This window comes from Telopea speciosissima, chromosome 2, assembly GCF_018873765.1.
Source record: "Telopea speciosissima isolate NSW1024214 ecotype Mountain lineage chromosome 2, Tspe_v1, whole genome shotgun sequence".
NCBI lineage: Eukaryota > Viridiplantae > Streptophyta > Magnoliopsida > Proteales > Proteaceae > Telopea > Telopea speciosissima.
In genome coordinates, this window is record NC_057917.1 from 75,892,151 (window position 1) to 75,911,043 (window position 18,893).

The window sequence follows — 18,893 nt, forward strand, 5'->3', positions numbered from 1 at the left end:
GCTATATGGATCGTATATACATGCACCTTCATGTTAACTCAATAACTCTGCTCCGACTGGCAAGGCGATTTGCTCAAGATTATCAAAAGAATTTTCAAAGTTCTATGGTTCAGAATGGCACTATCAACATTAAATGGATCCCTCCTCCATACCAATTGGTATGGTAAAAATCAATGTGAGTGGTACTAGTTTGGGCAATCCTGGTTGTGCAGGCATTGGGGGTGTTTGTAGAGATCATCAGAGGCATGTCATGTTTGGTTTTGCTGCTCAGGATGTGGATTGAATAATTCATCAGTAGCAGAAGCCTTGGCAGTTAGAAAAGCCTTAATGTAAACACAGGAATATGCATTTCAATGCATTTACATTGAAAGTGATAATCTTATGGTGATCAATATCTTACAAGGAAATGAACATGCTGTTCCCTGGAGACTGAAGGCACATTATTGATGATTGTCTCTCACTTAGTCGCTCTTTTCGGTCAATCCAATTTATCCACTTGTTTCGAGAAGCAAACTTCGTCTCTGACTCCCTGTCCTCTGTTGCGGCTCATCAACAGCAATGCCTTTTCTGGCCTTCTACCCCTCCCCACTTTCTTAGTTTCATGGGCCGGAGATATCTCTAGAAGAGAGAGAGAGAGAGAGAGAGAGAGAGAGAGATGAATCTCTGCTACAGGTTCTTGATGATATAGAAGAAGACGAGCTGAATCAAAACATTGAGACTTTGGATAAGGTTGTAACACTAGTCTGGTTGCACCTTGATTCCGGGAATTTCATAACTGGACGTCAATTGCAAAGCTAGCCAAACTACAAGTTTTTCTCCTTTCAATGCTCTCTAAAAGTGTTCACATGCAGTCTCTTAGAAGGGCAAACAAAATTGAGAGCTGGGTTGGGATTCTTGCGCCTAATAATTGTGGGTTTGGGCCTCTACCACTGGCTCGTATTTATCAAATCAACTAATGGCTGCTGCATCATATTTTTGCAAGTTTTGGGGGAAGAAAGAAATGGATGTATGCATGCATACTTAAGGATTTAATTAGTATAAAAATAGGGTTCATAAGCTTGAGGAAGGAATTGGCAAATGAAGAAGAGATATAAATTCTTGGAATTTAATATCTTCACAGGAAGGGTACGTGTAGCTCGATCAGTTGGCAAGCACCAACACCTCACAATTAAAATGTCAAAAGACCAACTCCTCAAATAAGAGGTCATGAGTTCAAACCACCTTGGGGCCTATCCCCATCCCCTAATTCCCCCCCCCCCCACCCTATTATACAAGCTCTTAATCCAAAAAATAAATAAATAAATAAAATGTCAAAAGAAATGCTTATATTTTCAAATAACTTTCCTGATATTTCGCCGTTACCAAACTCATCGCTTGGTGGTTTGGGCTTTTTCTGCCGTGACTCAAATGGTTCTCCCCTAAGTGCTGTCTCCATCCCATCTTCTTTTTCAGAGATCGCAACTAGGGAGGTCTTAGCTATTCGATCATCTTTGTTGGAGGCTATTTCCGAAGGTTATGAGAAGATAGTTCTTGAGTCGGGCAATAGAAAGGTTATGTCTTTTTTACAGAAAGGGATTTCTTCTTCACCCCTTGTTTTGAGGGTTGTCTTGGAGGATATTCTACAGCTCTCAAGCTACTTGGTGTCTTGTTCTTTTAACTTTGTGCCAAAGAAGATTAACAACGTAGCTGACTCCTTAGCAAGAAGGGCCCTATCGGTGTCGTATACGATGGTATGACCCATTTCTGTTCCATGGCTTTGTGATCTTTGTATTCTTGAGCTATGAGCTCTCACGTAAATCTATAATATACTCTACTTACCAAAAGAAGAAAAAAAAGTTGTTGAAAAAAAGTTTTTGGCTCCACCAAGACATATTGGCCTTATGTGTTAAAGTTTCCCAATCTACTTTCAACTATTAAATCAACCTGTCCGACTCTTAAACCATATTCAAAACTTTATACCACACTTAGCAACAAGTTAGTGAATTTTGTTGGGTGTGGGGATTTCAGATTTTAAAAACCCTACGATTTGCAAAAGCTCTCTAATTGTAAGAGAGAGAGAGAGAGAGAGAGAGAGAGAGGCATGCTTCACAACACTGTTTTATAGCGCAATCTTAGGCGTCACGATTAGATCAGCACCCTTGACACCCTAAAATATTTGGATTGTATGTTTCATACACTGATCTAAAGCAATGTTCTTGTCACAAGAGTATGGCTTCAAGCTTTGGTTTTCTTTATTTATTGATTTGATTTGTTTGATATAGCACTCTAATTATACTACAACTTTTTTCTAAGTTTTGTGTTTTGATTTCATACATTTCAATTACCATCTCTGTCCTTTTAACCTTAACTTTGGAAACTGAATGGAATTGGGTTCAATTAAGATCAGTTTTGAGTTTTTTTTTTTTTTTTTAAATTTATCTTTACTGATAATTAAAAGGAGATATGATTGAATCACATCAAACAAACCCAAGCGCCCCCGTAAGGTTTGGCCTTAATCTGGTTTTAGTATTATCTTCGAGGTCTCTCCAATTTCTTTTATTTTCTTTTTGACTTTTTTTTTTTTGTTATTATTACATAAATTTGTAAATTTTTAATATATTATATAATTATATTTTAGTAGAAAAGGCAAAAACTTGTGAGGCTTAAGCTATACACATTGTGTCATGTTGTAGCATTTGAGAGCATTGTTTGACACATAAATTAGAGTGACCAAAAAGCATATACGAATATACCATTAATGTGTCAAAAATCTAAGACATTAGGAGAAAAAAAAATTAGTTGAACCCCAAACTCTGCACTAGGGGCTACCTTGCAATAAACACGACTGTCAAATATGATCTGATTATGGCATATTCAGATTTATTATTACTTAGATATATTTAAGCTCCATGAGGAGGACGTATATCGGTACAATGGTAAGATTGTTTAATTGCAACGTAGTGGCAGCGGGTTCAAATTGGAAATCCGATCTGGTGGACTTCTGTCAATCCAACTGATCCAAGAATTCTTTAGAAACCTTCTCTACATAAGAAACAACCTCTCCGTGATACAAGAGTAAAATAGTGTACATTATGACTCTCCACAGACCCTGTGATGGTGGGAGCCTCGTGCACTAGGTACACCAATTTTTATATTATACATTTAAGCTCCACTTCTTTCCTAAAAAAACATATATAGAACATATTTCAAGTAAAATTCTATTTTTTTCCTAATATTATCAAAGGATTTTTCTTTCACATTATTTTTACTGCGATATCCAATGAATTACCTGACTAGCAAGGAATTTTGTTTAATTTTGGGAGATACTCCCAGCAGGATGTTATAGTTTTTGTTGAATATTACACATTGGAATAGAAATATGGCTTAATTTAGGAATTAGAAGTTAGTCATAAAAGAATCATATAAGCAAATGGATTTCGCATACGGATCTAGGTAGACCCACCACTACGTATCTTATTCTGACCCGCCCACAACCCTACCCTTCTAGAGCTCATCCTTCGAGAACATTTTTAAGATATTTGGGAAATCTTTGAGAATGTCACTCTTTTGGCCTCTTCCCAGTATCCACCGCTAAAATACGAAACAACGGCGTGTGCAGCTTTCAGGTAGCTTGGGGTGGCTTGGCCTTTCTCTTTCTGCTTCTACTTTAAATAAAAAAAAAATTACCACCACTAATAATATGGGCCAAATAGTTCAGGGCCCACAATCCAAATTATTGATTTCCTAAAGTCCAATCAATTGAGAAAAGCCGTTTTCCATGTCGCCTATGTGGATTTATCTCACACCGTGAATTGGTCTTGAGTGTCACACTTGACTACCCAACAACCTTGTGAGTCATGAGATATTTTTTCCCCTTTGCGTAACACTCTTTCTCTTCTCGGTTCTGAATTCCTATAAATGGTCCATCTCCTCAGCTTACCTATTTCTCGTCCAGTTCTGAAATCTGTGACCCTTCAAGCTTGCTTTAGCAGCAAACCCATATCTCCTCCATTCTCTTTTGGAGTTAGGAGAAAATGGAAGCAATCATGGTGAGAAGTGAAGAAGAAATCAGCAGGATGGTACCGCCATGCGTGGAGGTTGCACCAGCTCCTTTCATCTCTCGACAGAAATCTTCTCTTTTTCCAAAGTTGGAGACCATCGCCGAGGAGGATCAGGTGCCTGATGATAATGAAGAAGATGCACAGTACTAAATGGGTATTTCCAGTTCCTTCTTGATCTCAATATTATTTATAGAGATTAAGAGATATGGTTTGTGTGAAACGTTCCCATTGAGGATGGCCTGCCTTGTTCTTCTTGATCGATAATAATGGAGATGGAAAAAAAAAAAATCATATAATATGTAATTCATAAGTACAATTAAATCATAATTGATTTTTCTTTTTAGGTTTTTAATATCTCTCTCTCTCTCTCCCCGTGTGTGTGTGTTTGTCAGTCCAATGCCTCAGGTCTTGAAGGACCCGAAAAATAACCTATGAGGACTTGGCTCTCCTCCAGCGGTGGCGGGAGCTGGAGGATCCAGTGGAAAATTATTTTCTCCAGTTCTCTATTCGGTCCAGTTTCCCAGCACCTCTAATAAGGGTGGGGGAGTGGACCCCACTCAGGCAGGGGCAGGGTGGTCATTATGTCTCCCCCTTGTTAGAGGCACTGGGAAAGTGACCCGGGCAGAGACCTAGAGGGGATAAAGATTTGGATTTAGCCCAACAAAAACAAGGGGTTTTTGGTCATTTCATAGGAGGGATCTGCTTGTGAAATGACCAAAAACCCCCCTGTTTTTGCTGGGCTGGATCCCCAAGCTCCCGCCGTGGCTGGAGGAGAGCCAAATACAAACAAAAAAGGCAAACATGTACACTGCATCGAGCTACAATTCTTTAATTTCAAGAGGAGTTATTGCATTGAGACTTTATGGAACTTCATACTACCGTAGGTTCACAATTTTCGGTGGTGAATAGATAATTGGGAGAGGGTTGGGCTTGCCCTTGGGCCTCAGGTTTCGAAAAGTTAGTCGCTTACATCAATCACAAGACTAGACACAAGAGGGCATGAGAGTGTTTTAAAAAAGGAGAGGAGAGAGCATGACACATGCTATGCATCTTGGCAGTGTGCTCAAGCCTTTTCCCAAAATAAATATATTCAACGAATCACAATAAACAAGGAATCCACCCAATAGGGAAAAAAGAAAAGGAAAGAAATGACCCACCACCAACTAAGATAATCCAATACGTAAAAGGCCCAAATGAAGGAATGATTTTTTGTTTTTTTTGGTAAATCGAAATTCATTCATTCGAACAAGGAGAATGCATAGTTGTAAGGCCATCTGAGTCTTCCCATCATGGAGTGGAATTTAGTCATATTGTCTTCCATATGGCCTTCTTAACATTTGTTAAGGAGTTAGCAATATAATTGACCTCCATGGGAATACAATGAAGAGACCATGCTTTAAAATACGATGACAAATGTAAAAATCTTTCACAATTGGTTGGGCCACTAAAGGAATGTTTGATGATGCTCTTAAAAGGTACTGAACGAGCTAACGAAAATCCTATTCCACTAGAAGTTCCTCAATACACTTAGAAATTATTGCTAATAAGCCACTTCTGACTGCCATTGCTTCTCCCACTAGAATGGAGCTGAATATATGTTGTCTTCTCAGACTTTGCAAGACAAACTAGACCATGAGTGTTTTGAATACATCTCGGACACTCGCTACGCTACAATGATCATTTCCCTAAGAGACATCTGTGTTGAATTACAAAATGAGGAAGGAGGAGGTTCTTTCTCCCACATTTGATTGAGCGGATGGAAGTTCTCTTGAACGCTGCTGGCCGGGAATGGAGGAAGAAGGTTGTTCCAAGGTTGAACAATGAACCTGTTTCTACTAGCACTAGTACTAGGGACAGTAGTAGGACAGTAGATGTTTGATGTTGTCCAAAATAGATCTCAAATATGGAGGGGAAACAACAACTCCATTCTGCGGGTAAATAACCACACCCTTGCTATCCGATTCAAGAACCACCATTTCATAATCTCCCATGCCCTCCTTTTAATCCTTCTTAAAAGGAGTTAAGTTTTACCGAAAATAAGGAGTTAATTTGCTAGCCTTGACGCCCATGTGGTGGGGTCATAATATATTAGTTAATTAGAAATCGGTGTATTTTGGTTATAAGTCGTTAAGGAAAGGGTGTTCGTAACTTAAGAGAAATGTTCTCTTTGGGAAAGTGTATCTCCTACGTCCAGACATATGGGGATAAAATGATCGCCCCAACCCCATTAAAGGTGGTAATGATCGCCCTATGGTTGCTAAGATTGAAAACTTAGAATCAGGCATGAGATCATGGATCAAGTTTCCCTCCACCTACAGTGAATGAGACCCATTCACTATGGGATGGGAGAGGGCGGGAGGGTAGTGGAAGAGTATTTTGAAACACAATAAAACCCTACGATGGCTGATGAACCGTCCTCCACGGTTGGAAGGAAATTTAATCCTTAAAATTTAAATTGGCCGACTTGGTCTAAGTCCGATGGAGCACGTCTTTAAGAATCGGGGTTATTTGGTTTTGGGGTAGAACGATTCCAATTCGAACCCGCTCACTTGGAAATTCTGCCAAGTCGATACAATATTTAAGACATTGCTAGATTTAAACAGTGTGTGTGATATATCATGTACCCATCCATAATGGTATTATCACTAGCCCAAGCCCAGCCACCGAACCGCCTCCCAACAAAAAAGCAAAATTGTGCATAACATACCAAATGTTTCAATTCTTAAAGATGGGCCCATCCTTGGGTAGGTCTCGATCGATGTTTTTTTTCATTAACATCAAGAATACATTTCAAGAATGCAAAATCAAACTAGAATACATTTCAAGAATAATGTATATCAAATATAGTCTAAAAAGTAAAAAGAACGCTGCCTAATCGTGTGGCCCTTGTGGCCAAACTTCGTACTTCTCCACCCCAAACTGACTGCCCTGCCTCCCTACGAAATAAAAAATCTCTTTTAATTGATTTCCCTGCATATGTTCGCTCATTGGTCCCATGCTGATGCAAGGGTCACATGGCCAGGCAACGTTCTTCTTCCTATTTTTAAAATAAGATTTTTTCTTTTAAAAAGAAAAAATTTAAGGTGTGAAGAGAAGGGGTTGTCATTTGTCAACCCTGTTTAATACAAAAGGAATGTCAAATAAATGTAATTGAATTTCAGTACTATAGAATTGTATGCATGACTTGTCGGTCCAATGCTGATAATTTCTTAGAAATCCAAAATTAGTATGTGATAAATCCAAATTTCAGTACTATAGAATTGTATGGATGACTTGTCGGTCCAATGCTGATAATTTCTTAGAAATCCAAAATTAGTATATGATAAATCCAAGTGTGCTTAATAAATTCAACAACTCCCATTTTGAATTCTCTATCATTTCCCAAATTTTGATGTCCATCTTTTTTTATTTTTTTTTCCATCAAATATGATGGAATCATTACACTAAAAGACAACTTAGCAATAAATAAAAGAAGTTGGACATCATCTTTGCTATCTATTGAGCGGATTTGGAGCACCAATACTTTTGAGATTAGAAATAAAATCCAACACAATCGTGCATTATGCCCAAAATCTAACAGATATAGGCATCTTATCCTTTCTTAGAATCTCCCTTTTATTTCTCCTCTTAGTTTTGATGTATCATCTTTGTTCTTTGTTCTTCCCTCCCCTCCCTTATTTGTTTTATTGTATCCCCTCTTTTCGATGTCCCCCCTACCCCTCCCCCTCCCCCCGGATTTTGCTGTATCCCTTTTTTATTTATGTTTGTTTTCAGGATAATTTATTAAGGTCTCCTTCCTTGGATAGCCATTGTGGCTTGTGATTTGCTTTCATTTATTTTCTTAATGTATTGTCTATATTGACCAAAAAAATAAAAAATTTCCTTACCAAACAATAAAAAATACACCTCAACAATCGAAAATTTTAATTAACTAAATTCAAATTTCTATTACTGATTATTTTTATAAGAAGGAACATAATAAAACTAATTAAAATAATACACTATTACAATTAATATATCACTGGAGTTGAATCCAAATCCCCTCACTAGGTATATCTTGATGAACCAGAAATAAAAGATAATACCCAGAAGGTGCCAGGAAATTTGAATTTGGAATCGTCACTGCCACGGTATACAATAAGTTCCTCAAGGCAATCACATTATTGCTATCCAACACCAACAACCTCTGACTCATAGAGAACGAGTGTGTCGTAAAAGATGGAGCCACCATTGTCACCTCTATCATGCTTTCGTTCACCTGATTCGTCACCGAGAACTGTAGCAGAAATTGTTGCCCATATGTTACGCGAGTATATGACAACGGGGTGATGATCGTTGGCCGTAATCCCAAAAATTCCGAACCTAAATAAGCAGGTGAGAATGCCTCTAAGCTTAATTCCGTCGGATAAAGAACGCCGGTGAAGTTGTAATACTGATGGGGATTGCTTCCTCCCACTAGAACTCGACCGTCACATAGTAAGATTGCAGTTGAATGGTACATACGTGGAATGGTAGTTGGGTTTAGTACTTGGAACCGAGACCCGTTTTGGTTATCGGGTTGGTACAGAACCGGATAGAAGACCGGATCTCTACCATATTCCCACCCGGCAAGCCCCCTTGCAGCACCGTTGATGATCAAGACTTGGCCATTGGGGAGTAAGGTCATATCTCCCATCACTCTAGCAAGCGGCATTGTCTCCATGGTCCATGTCGGATTCGGGTCAGTAATTCGGATTCTCGCACATGTGTTTAAGGCATCGGTGAAGTTCCCTGAAGCGGCTTGGCTGGCTGACTCCCATGGAGCTCCACCACAGATGAGGACCTCAGCTTCCACTGAAGATTGTTGTAAGTTTCTCAATGGGAGAAGAACTGAGGAACCCGTGAATGGATAGGTCCGAGACTGATAATCTGGAATTGCTGGAAAAGTTTTGACGACAGTGTTGCTGGTGTAGTTGAACAAGATTGCTACATTGTAGCCCAAGATGAATAAGTTGCCATCGACATTGAGGTGAACAAATGGGTAGAGATTACTAGATTGTTCTAGAAATGTCAAGTTGAATACAGTATCCGTGGACGTCGATTTGGGATAGAACTCGTAATTGTTCTCTTGGCCACCAATCACGATGACTCGTCCATCTGGTAGAATTTGATTGGTGGCATACCAACGTCGTTGAATGAGTCCATTTGTAATCTCTTGCCAATCACAAGTACTACACGGCTGGAAAGTTCTGACAACACGGTCACCGTCATTGAATCCACCGGTTTGGATGAGGGTTCCGTTGGGGGTGACGGCACCGGAAGAACACCAAGTATCGGTCAGGATGGTAAGGGCCCGTATAGAATTATTACTTACATCATATTCTGCGGAATGAGCAGTGCAGTCATGTTGGAGAACATAGTCGTTGGTGTCATTCCGGCACTTGCCAGCAGGCAAGGAGAGATTGGAACGGCCGAAGTCGGTGCGGTCGAAGATAATGACGCGATCGTTATAGAGTAACTGCATGTGCATTGCTGATATGCCGATACTTTTTTGGAGGAGTTCCCATTCACCAAGTGAAGTTGCTGCTGAGGATGGAACGGAATTGAAAATGAGAAAGAAGAAGGAGAAACAAAGAATGGAAGATAGAGCCATTAGTGCTACTTTGTGTTGGTGTGCAGGTGCAACTTGCAAGGAGAAGAAGAAGGATGGAGGGTTGATGAGGTGTGGATACATGGGTTGCCCCTTTTAAATACATTTAAGGCCTCAGGGGAGGGGGGGGGGGGGGGGGGAAAGAAAAACGAGGTTTGAAAATTTTTCTTTTCTTATTTATAAATGAAAAAACAAGTTTGGGAGTTGGAAGCTGTCGATTAATGATTATTGGGATCATTCCACTCTCTTTCTCGTTTGAAGAAAAACAGTTTTATTATGACACCCAACGAACTTATCCTCTAAAAAAATATATATCTTGTTCTTGTTGCATCTCGGGCTCTCATTAGCACCTAGCTCGAAGATCAAAACTGGAATGAGTTTGATGCATGGTTCAAGATATTGACATTGTATCGGCAGTATCAGCTGATATGTAATAGTTGAATATTTATACCAATACTAATGGGTTGTATCGGGCAAAAAGTGGTTCAATTTTAAATTATTTCCGATACAATTTGATATAGTTTGATTCATATCAGTATAGGCTAAGACCAATACAGACACCTATAACCATGGTTTGGTGTTGACAATAAATTGTGCATCTTATTGTCACCAAAAGGATTAAATAAGAAGTTGAAAGTTACAACATTCTTTTGATTGCCTCAATTATTCTATTCCATGGTTGGTGTATAGCCGCGTTTTTGACCGTTTGCTAAATTATTTAATATAAGGATAGAAAAAGTTTCAAAATAATTAGAAAATAATATATCATTATTAAAAGATGCATATATTTTTCGAATAAATATATAAAGTAACAAGAATCTACCTTCTTCTTTTTTTTTTTTTTTTTTGATAGGACAGGAATCTACCTTGTTCGAAAGCAAAAAAATGTATGACAAATCATTAAGATTATCGGATATCTGACACACCAAACAAAAGTGAGTAAAGTTATGATTTTTTTCACAAACTTTCATTACAGTTGGACTTTGCCTTTAACTGGTACAAATTTATTTCCTTCATTTTTATATAAAAAAGAAAAAATTATGGTGAAATGTTTTCTATGGTGGAGTATATTCTAACATTACATGGGGTGAAATGATCGCCCCGCCCCCATGAAATTCATAATGATCCCTGTAGATGGTTTTGCATGTGCTCCTATTGGTCTCCATGTAGACGTACGAGTTGCACTGCTAGTCAGAGTACACTTCTCCTAAAATTATTTGGCCGAAATATCCCTCCTAAGAATCTCAACTATTCTTATTTTTTACTTTGACGACTAGAGAATCTCAATCCAAAGTATTTTGGGTTAAATACACATACCCCTAAAATGGACCTAATATTCTGCATGCACCCATAAGGTTCTGACATTGAAAAATGTAATGTACAGTTATACCCTTGCTATGACATAATTATCAAAATACCCTTATGAGTAGATGTTCCCGGACCAGGATTTTTTTCCTCTAAGGTTCCCTCATCCATACGGTTGTGAGGTGAAATACACTTCACGGTGGTTCCTAAACAACGAGTGACTCTCTCTCTTTCTCTCTCCTCTCTCCACTCTTTCATCAAAACCACTCTCTTCTCTCTCCTCTCTCCACTCTCCACTCTATCCTCAAAACCACTTTTGTACATCTTTAATAAAGTACCCAAAAGTAAATCGTAAAACCAGAAACGAAAAATGGAAAACTCATTTTAGGGTTTCAACAACTCCACTGCCGCATCTTGCGACAGCCAAACCAGAGGGCCGACGAACTCATTCCCTGCCTAAGAAGCCACCGTCACATTAAGGGGAAGGTTGGGGTCGGATATGGCCACGGTAAGTGGAAGGGACACGGCAGCGGCGATGGCAGAGGCCAAAGTGTAAGTGGGATGGGATAGTTCATTGAATGTATCATACAAGTTTCTACTTCCTACTTTCTAGTGCTTTCTTTCTATGTATTAAGATAATGAGAGAGAGAGAGAGAGAGAGAGAGAGGAACTCAGAATCAGGGTTGATGAAGAGTGCAACAAGAATATTGAGATTCCATACATCTAACGTTTTAGAGATAAGGAGCAGAATAGTAAATACATGATGATGTATGTTATCCAGGATCTTTGGGCCTGGAGATTCAACCTTTCTGATCTGAAAACAAAGATTAAATCATTTTAAGCCAATCAAAAGAAAAGATGGAGATAATTTTGAAAATCTTTTTGATCTTCTTTTTCAAGTCGGTCTCAAAGCAAAAAAAAGAAAATGCTTAGAACGCAGAGTTGCATGGACAGTTGCAATATTTACTATCCCATCCCACTTACACTTGAACTATTCCCTTCTCTACACCTACGCCACCGCCTACCATGGTTTCGCCGCCTCCCTCGACACTGACCAAGCCAAATCCATTCGCCTATCCTATTCTGTTCTTGGTGTGTGCGAGGACCAAAATACCAGGATTCAAGAGTGTTGCTGCAGATTGATGTGTATAACAACGGCAGCCATGGTCATGGTTCACAGATTCTTCATAGAGGAGACGTGAGAGTTGCAGTTTCATTGAGAAACTGCAAACGTGGAGAGAGGAGAGAGAAGAGAGTGGTTTTGAGGATAGAGTGGAGAGAGGAGAGAGAAGGGGGTGGTTTTGAGGAAAGAGTGGAGAGAGGAGAGAGAGAGAGTCACTCGTTGTTTGGGAACCACCATCGTAAAGTGTATTTCATCTCACAACCGTTGGATTTCTCTCTGACACGTGTCGAACATCTATAAAGAGAACCTCACAACCATATGGGTGAGGGAACCATAGCAGAAAAAAATCCGGTGGTGATGGTGGTGGTATTGGGTATCTACATTTGTAAAAGAAGAAAATGATTTGGGGAAGATGAGAGTTGGGCAAAAGGTCTTTTCAATTTACAAGGTGATTAGAAGAAAGGGTAAATGATTTGGGGAAGATGAGGGTTGGGCAAAAAGGTCTTTTCAAATTACAGGGTGATTAGAAGAAAGGGTAGTCTAACCAATAAAGAAAATTTCTTAACCTCTGACGCCTGATATTAACGGCGACGGCGTAGACTTAAATGGCTTTGAGTTGAAAAGTAAAAGATGTACATGGAATTTTCAAGAGGTGGTGTAGAATTGTTAATACTTTAGGGGTGCATGAGGAATATTGGGTCTCTTTTTTTTTTTTTGGGAGGGTGTATTTAATCCAATTATATTTTACAAACGGTTATAATTCACTTCACTGTTTTTTTTTTTTTTTTGGTAAATTAGTATGAATTTATTAGGATAAAACATGCAAGCTCATGGCGGGGAGAATGAACACATCTCGTGCAACCATGGAGTGAAAATGGACCAATCAGTCGTGCATGTTAACGACAGTACCGTCCTAGCCAAGGAGTCAGCTATGCTGTTAATCTCCCGTAGAATACAAGTAAAGCTACAAGATATAGAGAAAGAAGATAAATGTATGATATCTTCAACAATCACTTGAATGTGTAAGGGAGAAATTCCACCACCACTTGTAACATACGTAACCAGATTCGGATTCACTTCACCAACAACCCAAATTATTACCAACATTTATGCTTCTCCAACGATTTAAAAAAGATAAGACTTTGCCCTATGGGGTTGGCCTCCTTCCAAGCAAGGCATTTTAATAACCACATTTATCAATCATTGGGACTACGAATTTCAATGATGAAATTCATCATGGGTTGCGTCTTGAAAGAGTTTACACAAAATATATATTAATAGATATTGATTAATACACGATTATCTTCCATGTTAATTTAATGATGTACTTTGATCTTTTCTTTTCCTTTTTTTTATTATTTCCTGGATCATATGGATATGATATTATGATTGGTTGGAATTAGTATAATTTTGAGCTTCTGTTGACTTCATTGGTATGTTCGCACTTATGATCCTTATTAATCATTTAAATTATAGGCTAAATTCCTGGTCTACCGTGTATAGGAAGAATTCCTGTTCTGGCATATTGTGCCACGAGGATAAGTGGTGTATCGATTTTTTCACTTGGTTTGATGTATAATTCCTATTTCTTTTGTGTAGTCAATAAAAAGATGATTGATATATTCAGTGTCATTATCAGTTCGGAGAACTTTTACATGAGCACTAAATTGGTTAAGGATCATACTGGTAAATTCCTTAAAAATGGTCAAGGTTTCAGATTTATGTTTTAACAAATAAATTCAGGTAGCATGAGATTTATCATCTATGAAGGTAATAAAGTATTTAAATTCATTTCGTGATTCTATAGGGATGGATCCCTATAAGTCAGAATGCACTAGATCAAACTAGACATCCGATTTATGAGAGGATTGAGTAAAAGAGAGTTTGGTTTGTTTAGCAAACCGGCAAATGTTACAACTATGACAATTAAAACTATTTAAAAGAAATAAAAAGTTCAAAATTTTATCTAAAGGATGTCCAATTAGAAGATGCCAAAGCTTGCAATCTTTTTGCTCTTTTGATTTAGCGTGAAGTGCATGAGTGGGTTGTTCCAAGAGGTATAAGTCATGTTGAATGTATCATCCACCAATCTTCCTCCACGTGATCCGGTCCTGAAAAATGACCTTATTTGGAGAGAAAATAACATTGCAATTCAAGGAGTTAGTAAGTTTACTAACGGATAACAAATTTGAAAAAAGATGGTAGAAATAAAGCTTCTGTGTTAGAGGGAAAAATTTGAGTGTGCCCTTTTCGAGATAATAGATCCATTAGCCACAGTCACAGATTGTTTTGAGGCGATTTTTCAAGTGGTGAAATGCAATTAGGAGTGCCCGTCATGTGGTCTATGGCTCTTGAATCAACAACCCATGAATTAGAATTATTTGAAGTAAAATGAGCATAAGATTTACCATTCTCGCGAGCCAAGGAGGAATGAGAGGCTATGGAGGGGACATTGGTGGGAGTGCTAGCCGATGGCTGGGTAAGCTGCAGTAGTAGTTGAGTTAGAAATTCAACCAAATTTGGGATGTTACATGCTGCAGTTTGAGCCATATTTTTTTCTCCATTGATTCGCGCAGGTCAAAGATGTGGATGCAAGATCCAACATCTGTCTTAGGCATGCCCCGCTCCTTTGCAATGCTCACATTTGAAGGGAGTCAGTTCCCACGATCTCTTGAATTATTGAGATTTCTCCTCTCATCTCCTTGTTTGTGTTCGGTTACCCCAGTATTGGCAACTAGAGCACTTTTTTCATGAGTAATATCAGAGATACCAGAAGGGAGATTCATAACTTGTTTCCGAATTTCTCATTGTTGAATAATAGCACAAACATTTTCAAGAGTGGGAACCTCAGTACTCATAAGAATTTGACTGCGAAGTTGTTCATATTCTGGTTTAAGACAGGCAAGCAATTGAAAGATTTTAACCTGCTCCTCTTGAGTCTATAAAACTAAGAATATCTTTAGCGTGAGTGATCATGTTACGTGCAAGATAATCTAAAAATAAAATAAAATAAAAAGAGAGATAATAGGGAGAGAGAGAGAGAGAGAGAGAGAGAGAGAGAGAGAGAGAGATAAGAGAGAGATAAATTTGGGGTTTTACAGACGAAGCCACCGGATGTCCTGGCACAATTGTGAGGCTACCAATCCTCTTCTTAAGATAACACTTAAGAGATAATTTAGGGGATAATAATCTGCTCCTCTTTTCTATTCACAAGTACTATTAAATAGGGCTACATAGCTGTTACATAACTTATCAGTCATGACTCCTTCCACATCTAAACAACTAACCCACTAAGACAATAGTTATCATAACTAACTCACACTCAGTATTAACTCACGCACGTATAACACAATATAATAATTAATAATTGATACATATAAAATAATAACTAATACATGTAAATAATCAAATAAATACGTATGTAACAGATAAATTTTGCTGTTATACACTTCTTCAGTGGTAGATACACAACTCAACAAGGAAATCCAGCGATTTGAAGTTAACCACTCTAATAACATATAGAAATGGATCGATATAACAAAGCCAAGAGACAATAACGACTTAACGTGGTTCGATAAAACACCTACATCCACGGAAAGAACATTGGAATTTCATTCATACCTCAAAACTCACACACCCATACACTTATATACACAACTTCCCAACGGTCATACTTCCTCTCAAGGAGAAGACCCCACGGATATACCCTGGCATACAGCATTCAATAGATAATGACTGCCCTATGGATGCCAAGGTTGCAAACTTAGAATCAGGCATTAGATCATGGATCAAATTTCCCTACACCTACGGTGAATGGGTTCCATTCCCATTCCCATTCCCATTCACCGCGGGGTGGGAGAGGGTGGGAAAGGGTTTTGGGAGGATATTTTGGAACATACAAAAACTCTAGGAGAAGTTTGTGAACCCTAGGATGACGGGTAAACCATCCTCAATGGGTGGGGGAAGATTTAATCCTTAGATCATTCTTCATTGATTCAGATTTAAATGGGCAGAAATTGGTCAAACTTGGTCTAACTCGGTTAGAGAATGTCTTTAAGAATCGGGGTTATTTGGTATTGGGGTCCAACGGTTCCAATTCGAACTCGCTAATTAGGAAATTCTGCCAAGTCGATACAATATTTAAGGATCACATGGCCGGACAATGTTCCTCTTCTTATTTTTAAAATATGATTTTTTTTTTAAAAAAAAAAAAATTAAGACGTGAAGAAAAGGGGCTGTCAACCCTGTTTAATAAAAAAGGAATATAAAATAAATGGAAGGATATGTAATTGAATTTTAGTTCTGTAGAATTTTAGACATGACTTAACGGTCCAATCCTGACCATTTTTTTAGAAATCCCAAAATTAGAATATGAAAAAACCAAGTATTTTGAATAATAAACTGCTTAATAAATTCAACACCTCCCATCCAATAGTTGCTCCCTATTGGGCCATTTTGAATTCTATATCATTGTTTGTTAAGTTGGTTTTTAGTGTAATGATTCATCATATTTGGTGAAAAGAAATATAAGAAGATGAACATCATCTTGGCAATCTATTGAGCGGAGATGGGGCATCGTCACTTTTGAGATTAGGAATAAAATCCTACACAACTGTGCATTATGCCCAAACTTTAACCGAAAAGAAATTAAATAGGCATCTTTGTTCTCCCCTCCCCTATTTGTTTTATTGTATCGCCCGTTTTGGATGTCTCCTCCCTTGGATAGCCATTAATTGTGGCTTGTGATTTGTTTGCATTTATTTTCTTAATGTATTGTCTATATTGACCAAAAAAAAAAATAAAAAATTTCATTATCAAACAATCACAAATACACCTCCACAACCGAAAAAATTAATTAACTAAATACAAATTTCTATGGCTGATTATGTTTAATTATAAGCAGGTAGGAACATAATGAAACCAAATTAATTAAATAAAAATAATAAAACAATGTTATAATATATCACTGGAGGTGAACCCATATCCCCTCACTAGGTATATTTTGATGAACCACGAATAAAAGATAATACCCAGGAGGTGCCTGGAAAGCTGATTTTGGAGTCGTCACCGCCATGGCATACAATGAATTCTTCATTGCAATTCCATTTCTGACACCCAACACCAACACTCTCTGATTCATGGAGAAGGAGTGCGTTGAGAAAGATGGAGCCACCATTGTCACCCCTACGCTGTTCTTCATCATCGGACCGGACACCGAGAACCGTAACACAAATCGTTGCCCATAACTTAGCTTAGTATATGACACCGGGGTGTTGATCGTTGGCCGTAATTTCAAAAATTTCGAATTCAAATAAGGTGGTGAGAATGCCTCTAACCTTAACTCCGTCGGGTAAAGAACGCCGGTGAAGTTGTAGTACTGATGGGGATTGCTTCCTGCCACTAGAACTCGACCGTCACGTAGTAAGATTGCTGTCGAATGGTACATACGTGGAATGGTAGTTGGGTTTAGTACTTGGAACCGAGACCCGTTTTGGATATCGGGTTGATACAGAACCGGATAGAAAACTGGATCTCTACCCATTTCCCACCCGGCAAGCCCCCTTGCAGCACCATTGATGATCAAGACTTGGCCATTGGGGAGTAAGGTCATGTCTCCCATCACTCTAGCAAGGGGCATTGTCTCCATGGTCCATGTCGGATTCGGGTCAGTAATTCGGATCCTCCCGCATGTGTTTAACGCTCCGGTGAAGTTCCCTGAAGTGGCTTGCTCGTATGAATCCCATGGAGCTCCACCACAGATGAGGACCTCAGCTTCCACTGAAGACTGTTGTAAGTTCCTTAGTGGGAGAAGAACTGAGGAACCCGTGAATGGGTAGGTCCGAGGCTGATAATCTGGAATTGTCGGAAAAGTTTTGACGACAGAGTTGCTGGTGTAGTTGAACAAGATTGCTTCATTGTAGGCGAAAATGAATAAGTTTCCATCCACATTGAGGTGAACAAAAGGGTAGAGATTACTAGATTGTTCTAGAAACGTTAAATTGAATACAGTATCCGTGGACGTCGATTTGGGATAGAACTCGTAATTGTTCTCTTGGCCACCGATCACAATGACTCGTCCATCTGGTAGAATTTGATTGGTGGGATACCAACGTCGTTGAATGAGTCCATTTGTAATCTCTTTCCAGTCACAAGTACTACACGGCTGGAAAGTTCTGACAACACGGGCACCGTCATTGAATCCACCGGTTTGGATGAGCGTTCCGTCGGGGGTGACGGCACCGGAAGAACACCAAGTATCGGTTAAGATGGTAAGGGCCCGTATAGAATTATTACTTACATCATATTCTGCAGAATGAGCAGTGCAGTCATGTTGGAGAACATAGTCGTTGGTGTCATTCCGGCACTTGCCAGCAGGCAAAGAGAGATTGGAACGGCCGAAGTCGGTGCGGTCGAAGATAATGACGCGATCGTTATAGAGTAACTGCATGTGCATAGATGATATGCCGATACTTTTTTGGAGGAGTTTCCATTGACCAAGTGAAGTTTTTGCTGATGATGGAACGGAATTGAGAATGAGAAAGATGAAGGAGAAACAAAGAATGGAAGATAGAGCCATTAGGATTGGCCACTTTTTGTTGGCCTGCAGGTGCAAGGAGGAGACGAAGGATGGAGGATTGATGAGGTGTGGGATACATGCATGGGTTGGCCCTTTTAAATACTGTTAAGCCCTAAAGGAAGAAAGAAAAACGGGGTTTGAAAATTTTTTATTTTCCTTATATTTAATGAAAAAATAAGGTTGGGAGTAGGAAGCTGTCGATTTGAATCCTTGTTTGGT

At 38.8% G+C, this 18,893-nt stretch overlaps 2 protein-coding genes across 2 annotated transcripts; both read right to left on the minus strand.

Moving 5' to 3' along the window:
- Window positions 1–8,021: 8,021 nt before the first annotated feature.
- Window positions 8,022–9,666, minus strand: LOC122653256 (aldehyde oxidase GLOX-like). Its single transcript, XM_043847225.1, has one exon. It carries the CDS (start codon window positions 9,547–9,549, stop codon window positions 8,059–8,061), a length of 1,491 nt encoding a protein of 496 aa, XP_043703160.1. The 5' UTR covers window positions 9,550–9,666; the 3' UTR covers window positions 8,022–8,058.
- A 7,363-nt stretch (window positions 9,667–17,029) lies between these two features.
- Window positions 17,030–18,668, minus strand: LOC122653254 (aldehyde oxidase GLOX-like). The gene has a single exon (XM_043847224.1). The coding sequence runs from the start codon at window positions 18,549–18,551 to the stop codon at window positions 17,061–17,063; it is 1,491 nt and encodes a 496-aa protein (XP_043703159.1). The 5' UTR covers window positions 18,552–18,668; the 3' UTR covers window positions 17,030–17,060.
- Between the last annotated feature and the right edge of the window lie 225 nt (window positions 18,669–18,893).

Excerpts from the sequence above, each read along its gene's own strand:
- LOC122653256 (XM_043847225.1), bottom strand. The coding sequence starts at position 9,549 with ATGCACATGCAGTTACTCTATAACGATCGCGTCATTATCTTCGACCGC.
- LOC122653254 (XM_043847224.1), bottom strand. The coding sequence starts at position 18,551 with ATGCACATGCAGTTACTCTATAACGATCGCGTCATTATCTTCGACCGC.